The sequence below is a fragment of the Globicephala melas genome, chromosome 14 (genome assembly GCF_963455315.2).
Source record: "Globicephala melas chromosome 14, mGloMel1.2, whole genome shotgun sequence".
In the NCBI taxonomy this organism is placed as follows: Eukaryota; Metazoa; Chordata; class Mammalia; order Artiodactyla; family Delphinidae; genus Globicephala; species Globicephala melas.
Genome location: NC_083327.1, coordinates 67958964 through 67968161, shown reverse-complemented (window position 1 = coordinate 67968161; position 9198 = coordinate 67958964). Strand labels below are relative to the sequence as shown.

General features: G+C 37.3%; 1 protein-coding gene across 2 annotated transcripts in view; it reads right to left on the bottom strand.

Annotated features, from left to right (window-relative positions):
* Positions 1 to 3011: 3011 nt before the first annotated feature.
* Positions 3012 to 9198, bottom strand: part of PHACTR2 (phosphatase and actin regulator 2) — a 128426-nt gene continuing 122239 nt past the window's right edge. For both annotated transcript variants that reach the window (XM_030853293.2, XM_060283631.1), the window contains one exon: positions 3012 to 8220. In XM_030853293.2, coding sequence (XP_030709153.1) covers positions 8205 to 8220 — 16 coding nt within the window. In that variant the 3' untranslated portion in view covers positions 3012 to 8204. The remainder of the gene's footprint in view (positions 8221 to 9198) is intronic.

The following is a 9198-nucleotide window of genomic DNA, read 5'->3' as shown; positions in this document are numbered from 1 at the left end:
CCTGCATTGGCAGGCAGACTCTCAACCACTGCACCACCAGTGAAGCCCCTACTTTCCTTTTATTCCTCAAATTGAGTGAAACCAATTTTTCCCCAAATACAGTATATACTCTTCCAACATTACAACTTTGTTTACATCATTCCCTCCAACCAGAGGGAATGATGTAATTTGGTACCTAGAAATGGTACCACTTTTAGCAAAAGAGCAAGAAAACCTTTACACAAATGTTACATTCTTAACCTTTCTCTAGAGCTTTATGTGTTCTACTATTAGTGTCCACTTTTTACAGGACAGAGTTCAAAACTCACAAACCGAACAAGGACTTGGGTTGTCTGGACAGCAGTGCTGGTGGCAGCAACTCCACGCCATGTCTGAGTTGAGGTCCCACAAAGAGTTTTGTCAAATTTAATAAAGTTTAATAAATCCGATGCTATCAAAGCACTGTAGAAAATGAAAAAATTGTCCATTACTTACCTCCATTAGGTTTTAGAAAGTAATGTTTCCATGTAGAACCTGGTTGAATGTGAGAAAAAGTGGAAAGTAGTTGTTGAACTACTACACCTACCTTGGAGATGTACTGCTGATTTTTAAGGGCAAACTTGGGGCCAATTTTCAAGCCTATTCTACTTTTTGGTCCCAATCTTCTCTCTTACAGGTCTTCCCTCCAGGATAAAGGTACACAAAATTGCTTTTCAACTTTCCACTCATACTTTTGCCCTTGTCCTGGAGTTGAGGGAGGCTCATGTACAATTTGTAACCACTGCTGAAAAACATGAAAAGTATATTGCAATTCCTTTTCTGGTCAAAATATGTTCCCAAGCTCTCTCCTTGTTTGTAATACATTAAATAGTAGGCATAATGAGGAAGTCTGTTTATTTTCTATATTAGAAACTCTAAAGGGACTATCTTATTTTCACACATTATAATGTGAATGAAAACAGCAATAGCAAATCTCCTCAGATATAAAAAGACAGGAAGTTTTTAAAATAAACTGTAAATTGCTGTTTAAAGCAGTAATTCTTTAGACGGATATTTTAAATTAAAAGTACAAACCGGGCTTCCCTGGTGGCACAGTGGTTGAGAGTCCGCCTGCCGATGAAGGTGACGCGGGTTCGTGCCCCGGTCCGGGAAGATCCCACAAGCTGCCGAGCAGCTGGGCCTGTGAGCCATGGCTGCTGAGCCTGCGTGTCCGGAGCCTGTGCTCCTCAACGGGAGTGGCCACAACAGTGAGACGCCCGCGTACCGCAAAAAAAAAAAAAAAAAAAAAAGTACAAACCACGAGGACTTAAATACAAAAAATTTTAAGTCAGGAAGAGTTGAAATTACAGGCAATTAGAAAAGCTGTCTTATTGCTTTACAGGTGAGGACTCTGTGAGCTGTTAATTTAAAAATACCGAGCACTGTCTGAATACAATAGAAATTGGAACAAACTGAAGCTGGGAACTTCCCAATGATTTTATTGAGGTAACTTTTCCCAATTTTATACATATATGCATTTATATATACTTAAGAAAGCTAAACAATGTTCTAAGGCACTTGGAATTGTGCACAGCAAAGTATCCTACAATATTATACAACTACATAGAGCATAATTTTGCTTTTTAAATAACACAAACACCAATACGGAATAAAAAAGATAATACATAGTCTTTCAGGTTACAATAGTGGAATTACATATACATATGTGTGTATACTTGTAGATATTTATACCCACATACTATAATACAGTACAGGTTTAAGAACAACAACAAAAAAGAGAAACTGTCATGTAATCAGTACACAGTTCCAGTTATTTATAGTCACAGATACTATACCTGTGTAATATGTAGGGTTAGATCACTCACTGGAAATTAGAAATCATTCAGTCTGATAACGATCACAGCTTACCAATCTTATCACTTCCACCAAAGCTTGAAATAACGAAAGAATGCATATAGTTCTTTATATAAAAATCACTGTTACACAGAAAAAAGATGACTAGTTTGAGTTTTTAGTAGGTACTAAATCTGGTGAAATTGGTGCAGAATGTTTTGAACACATTGGCACATTTCTAAGCCACAGAAGAAATATTTTAAAAAATAAAAATAAAAATTAGTGCCTATATTTTTAGTGATGAAAGTGGTTTGACCCTAGATTCATTCAGGTTGTTTTTGAATGCGAGTTAGCATTGCCAGGGCGATTTCTTGTGGAAGTTCTCTAAGCAATGTATACATAGTCAAACTATAACAAAACATCCAGTAAGGGAAAAGCCCCCTAAATTGGCAAGTGGCACAAATATCACTGGCATTTTAACATACCACAAAATTGACCTGAGGGTGGAGTGGCATTCTGCCTCATTTACTCCCTTCAATTTATTCTTAAAAAAAAAAAAAAAAAGTATTTCACAAGAATTCTTAAGCACCATCTAAAAATTCACAATATAATCACCTTTATTGACTGAGTCGCTCTGCTTCAGAAAAGATATTTAGAAATTTTAGTATTGAAAAAAATTATAGTGGCTAACTTCATTCGATCTGTTAGCCACAATACATCCAAATAATTTCGAGACATATTTACCATTCAGTTTTGGAGATAAAAAATTACGAAAGGAATAAGTCTGTTTATGTACTGTTAGTATAGTATAATGTTTCACCTAGGTAAAACTCATTTTGTGTATGATCATCGTCGAAGTATGAACGATATGCAAGCAATCCACAGCTCACCCATGTTTCCTTCATAATTTAGTATTCACAAATCTAAGAAAAGTTGAACTGCATGGCTATATTTATGCAGGGGGGAATTCAAGCATGTGCATGTGGATTAAATGCTTCTTTAATAGGATAAAGAGGCAATTGTTTGGGAACTCATGGGATGCAGCTTACCAGGTGAAATCTAATGGTGATTTTCATAGACCAAGAGTTTTGTTTATGTGGACTGTTAGCTGTCGTGTTTGTGGTTAAGCCATGCAATGATCCTCATGACATTGACAAGGATTATGACCAACAGTGTAGTTCTGAGGTAAAATTGTGAGGCAAAAAAAAAAAAAAAAAAAGTGTACTTCATGTGAAATCTCCCCTTTAAGTACATACAGGGACTAATCAAGCGACTATGCCTGTCGGAACTGCCTAGGCTACCCAGTAACCTCCTCCCTGAAGAACTGGTAAACTAAAGCTGCATCAGAAGGCTAGAAACAAAAGGCTAGAAAGATGATGGGGGAGGAAACTACTCAGGGCCCAAAGAAATGCAAGGGAGTCAAGATGATGTTTTGAGATAGACACTTTTTCCTGTGTCCTCAAATTGCAGTAGACAGTGGCATTTAAGGGAGGAGGTACTGCCCTCCCAGGAGGGCATCTGAACATGGGGGAGCGCTTTTTACTTTTCGTATTTACAATGGCTGGGCATACAACTGGCATTTAGGCAGCAGGGGCCTGGGAGAGTAAACATCTTGCAATGTGTGGGACATTTCTGTACGAAAAGAATTGCCCAGCTCCAAATGCCAACAGTACCCCACTGAGAAACACTGATGGAGTGCTTTGCTCATATGTGCAGCTGTGCTAGCAATGTGAAAAGCTAAATGACATTTTTCTGTGCAGTAAATCCTAGCCTAGCTAAAAATGACCCTTGCCTATAGGGTTGGCTTTTGGTGGGAATAGCTGCTATAGGATTCTCTCTTTTTGCCAGAAATCTTATAGCGTGTACAATAGGATTTCTTAATTTGGGATAAACCTGTCTTTGAAAAAGCGTAAGTGGGCTATTTTTTCAGTTCTTTTCTAGAAATGTTAATGGTGGTTTGCATTTCCATAAAGAGCTTAAGCTTAATGATTACAAAAAGTAAGTGGAAAGTGAAAATGAGAATGGGTTGGGAGTATTCTACCCTTGTCCTACCACGCTTTGATCACTGCCAAATTATAATAACGCCTCATGCTGCTCTTTGAAACTTGCGTGTCAACTATTTGGAGATGTGCTTTCTCTCAGAAAGATGGTCCTATTAATTTGATGATTACTTTTGCTGTTGCATTCCCGTCTAGGACATATTTCAGCTCCAAAATTTCATTCTGCTTTGGCAAGTAAAACAATGTGACATATACTCAAATGCCCAATAGTGGAAGATCAGCCAGTTCAAGTGGCCAAGGGAAAACTTTGTAAATAAATTGCATCTTAGTGGTTCCTTAGTGCTCATAACATTCTCTAACAATGTGAAGAAATTAATCATTGTCTCAAAGTATATACTTTCACTAGTAAGATTAGGCTTAATAATATGATTGGATCTAGGAATGTTTAAGCTACCATACCGATGAAATGACATAAATTGATGTATCTTGTACTAGCTTGATTCCATCTCACCTATTCTGAGAACGATTTCTCACTCTGTGTGAAATGTGCTGCTGGGACGAATTAAAGAAATAATATGACATTTTTGAAGAGCTTTCACTGTTTAAATGTGGAGATACTACTATGTGATAGACAAGGTTGCTTTTTTCTATTGTGAATACAGTATAATTTGTGAAAGTTGTGTCTGACTCTATTAAGTATAAATACAATGCCTGTTTTTGTGTTAAAATGTGGTACACATTAGGATATGCAATGTTAATGCAAATTTTTCTCTTTTTTAAGTGTAAGTTACTGTATTTTTTTTAAGTGCCAATGCAACACTGAATTAACTGCAGGTTGTAAAACCTGAGTTATGGGTTTTAAGGACTTATCTCTCATTTTCAATATTCGATGATTATTCAAGGGTGTATTCAATTCCTCTACTTCCTTAAAAAGATTTTCACTGACATTTTAGAACTTTCTACAAACAATATATTTACTAACATAAGAGAAAGATAAGTGATTACAATCATTATGCTAATAAAAGGATATGAAAATGAAACCAGAAAGTCAGTTTTTCTGGGTAAATCAGATGGACGAGTGTGCTTTTTTCTCCATTTAAAACAGCTGTTCAAATACCCAAACTAGTTCTCTGAATATTATAGATTTCATCTAAATAATTTTAGGAATTATCATAAAGGTAAACTATATTGAACAAAAAGAAAATGCTAGACATTTCACACCACAGGAAATTATCAGGCAGGGCTGCCAAAAATTAACACTAATCACTGGAGAACTAGTTTTGTCAGCCTAATTGGTAATGACCATGAAGATGCTGATAAAGCTAATGGCATCTTCTTACTACCTTACTGTTACTGTTCTTTTTCTCCATTTTAAAAAAGATGGAAATGGTCACTTTGGTTTTTACAGTCTGTCTAGTTTTTTCCTGCCTGTGACCTTTCTGGAGATGGATTTGTTCTCTTCCTTAATCACATCTTAGGGACCCAGGAAAACCACTCACTTCTTCTACGTCAGCCTAATGTTGCACTTTAAATAGGAAAAACCCTGGTGTTGTATTACAACAACCCAATTCCCATAAACATGTATTTTTATAGAACCGTAGCTTATCGGTTGGATTGCAGAAATGCTGGCATTAGGCGGATACATAATTCTATGGAGGGTGGTCCACATCTTTGTATCCTTTTAGGGCTGCAGGCAAGATGGGCTGCTGAGATGGATATGCAGTGTTTCTGCCTTTTAAAATTAGCTACTGGGGATATGGGGATGTATGGATACGTATAGCAGATTCATTTTGTTTGTTATACAGCAGAAACTAACACAACATGGTAAAGCAATTATAGTCCAAGAAAGACATTTAAAAAAAGTAAAATTATCTATTAAAATAGAGCTTCATTCCGCAAAATATAGCTTGGCTCATAATCCTTCCATTCTTTCCATAGCTTTTTATTTAAAGGGTCATTCTGATGAAATAATTTGTGGTTCCAATTCTTAAAAATTAAACTAGTATTGGTTAATTTTTTTGACTTTTAAACTTTTCCCTAAACATGTCAATCATTAGAAGAAAAAGTATGGGTAGTTCATAAATCTGACATATCATACAAGGAAAACAATATATTGAGGGACCAGAGTTTCATTTTTGTACCGAGTGCATCTCAGTGTAGGGAATAAAAAAACTGTATCACATGTACTGCTAGTGGGAAAAAAATGGTTCCTTTTATCAACCAAATAGAGACTTTCTATGATATGTATCTTGAGTGATAAAACAGTAATAAATGTCTTATATTTACCATTTTTATAGGGGCCTTGTGATTAGAAATTAAAATGATGTTCTAAGATTATAAGTATAGAAAATTAAAATAACACTACATTCCTTGGTATTTTTCCCAAGACACTAAAATGACAATAAAACAATATCATAAGGAAAAACATGGCTTCAGCAAAAAACTGGAACCTAGTTAATATCTGTGGCTGGATTTAAACACTATGAAATGGATAAAACTTCAGCCAGAGAAAGACACTTGGGCATGCAGAAAAAGTTTTTCAAAACAAAAATACGTCTTACTCTATCAAGGACATGACAATAGTGTAGAATTCTAGGTTTATTTTATTAACGCATATAGCTGAGTACAGCAAGAGGTGTCAGCAACGCTGGCTACTTTTCTTAGTTATAAAACGGTCCTGGCTTTTTGTAATAGGCTAAGTGGGACTAAATTTTTTTTTATTTTTGAAGCAAAATCATCCAATTTTAAGTGGTTCTTTAAAATGTAAATGAATGGCAGGATCCAAATTTGTCCACCAGATTAAATGTTTGCCTTTTGGTTGAAATAGAAAATTAGAGTTTTCCATATAATGCACCAGAATCATTTCAGAAAATCCTAGTCCAAACTCTGAGAATAAAATAAAGTCTATTTGGGTCTTGTCTTGTTGTTATACATCTCATGTGTTTTTAATAAAAGGGGCACAAAATAATCATGAAAGAACAATGAAATGCAAGGTGGTATTTACATATGGTCATTTGTACTTGGGAGCAGAAGCCATACTATGCCTGTGACTCCATGGAAAACAGTAAGATGACAATAGAGGACTTCTTAATGTAAACGATATTGACTGTAGGCTCAAAGGGAAATCTTCCATAACTTTAATCTCACTGATTATTTTGCACTGAAAGTCAATGCTATATTTATGGATGCAATCTGCAGACTCTTAAAATATCAAATGAGGTTCTCCTCACTTACAACTTAGCAGAAATTTTCTGTTCTTTTAAGTCTCTGGGTGAGTATTTTTTTAATCCATGTGCTTTATTTTTTTAATAGCAGCAATCCAACTTAATGCAGCATGGAAAATAAGTAGTTCTTTTCATTCCTATTCAGAGCTAACTGCTGGCAGAAAACTTGCATTTCGCTTAAGTTTTAACTTTGGATTCAGACTTTTTAAAAAGGTGCCATGATTGTCGATATTATCTTCTTCAGATCAAGTACGATGGTTTCAACACTGGAGATAATCAAGCTAGGGAAAGACCAAAAGATTTATTTCTAAAGCCTGCTACAGATTTAAAGGGTCGAATAATTACGTCTGACTTTATTCCCAGTCCTATAATCCTCGTGGAAGGTTGGTACATTAGATAAGGAGTATTAAAAAAAAAATGTAAAGTATGTCTAGCTATGCTACTTAAAGCATGCAACAAAATTTGGGTAAGCATGCTTATTAAGAGTCAGGAAAAGCCTCTCGCATTTAAGAAAAAGATACATGAAAACACTCAGACTTATTTCTGGCAACTGAATTCACTGGCACAACAAAAAAATAATGGTACGACACTGTACCAATATAATGATGAAACAAGAATATTCTTCTAGGGTCAGGTCTTTAGGAAATCCACCTTGGGTGATTAAACTCCCAAATCCCTTAATAAGTTCTCAACTACCGAAAGCCTACTTTGAAAATACCTTTATGCTTCCATTTCTTCTTTTCATTAACATAATGAAGTACTTCTCTTGCTTTCTGATTTTCAACCCCCCACCCCTCTCCAGTGCTCAGAAATTCCATTCCCCATTCTTCTTTAACTTGCACTCTTAAATGTGGCTTTCTGGCAACAGGGAACCAGCGATTGTCTTCTGCTCATCTTCTTTGATTAAAACTCCTGATGAAGAATAAGTGGTGTAACCATGGTATCCCCTTACCATCAATCCACATGCTGGACAGCAGAGTCGCTGCACCCTTCCCTTTGCTTGTTGGCCTATCCGGGCTGTATAGGTGGGGAGCACATTCCACATGCTTCCTTCACCACAAGTTAAACGGAAACACACACATTCAAATCCCAGTGCAATATCAGGTTTTCAGGAAGTGAGGATTCCCCCAAAGATGATCAGTCTGTTTCCAAAGAGTCCCGCACTTCATTATGGACGATGAAACCTGAAATATGAAACAGAAACTCTGTGAGACAGTAGAGAAACACAACTCTGCATTCAGTGAAATGAATAAGTTACAGCAATGTTTATGATCAAAGGCAGCTCTAGCATCCCCAACTGAATTACTGTTCTAAGTTACTGTCAGAACAGAATACCATTATAAACGTCACGTGGGAAGGCAGAGACAGCCCCTCTACAAAAGATGCTGCTGGGGCTTCCCTGGTGGCGCGGTGGTTGAGAGTCCGCCTGCCGATGCAGGGGACGCGGGTTCGTGCCCCAGTCCGGGAAGATCCCACATGCCGCAGAGCGGCTGGGCCCGTGAGCCATGGCCGCTGAGCCTGCGCGTCCGGAGCCTGTGCTCCACAACGGGAGAGGCCACAACAGTGAGAGGCCCGCGTACCGCAAAAAAAAAAAAAAAAAAAAAAAAATCAGATTGGGCAACAAAGTAGCCAATGGACCAGGAGAGATTTAGAACCTTTTAAAACGAAGCATTTTCCTGGAAAGTGTCCTGCTTTTAATTTCCAAAAATTAGCAGGACACTACAATTTGCTACTATTTGCCCATGGATCCATTAGAAAAAGAATTCACAGACTGGATTTTGTTGGAAGGTTAGGCCATCATCAGCACAGCTTCTACGTTGGTGAAGAAAAGAAGAGGACTAACCAATACTGTGACTGCAATAATATGCTGACAAAGCTGCAGAGGGTCAGAAGTGCTACCTCAGGACTTCCCTGGTGGTCCAGTGGGTAAGACTGCGCTCCCAATGCAGGAGGCCCAGGTTCGATCCCTGGTCAGGGAAGTAGGTCCCGCTTGCCGCAATTGAGAAGCCCACATGCTGCAACTAAGAAGTTGGCACGCTGCAACTAAATGATCCCACATGCCGCAGTGAAGATCCCGTGTGCCGCAACTAAGACAGTGCAGCCAAAATTAAAATAAATAAATAAATAAATAAATGTAACCTCTCTTCATATGCACTGCCCAG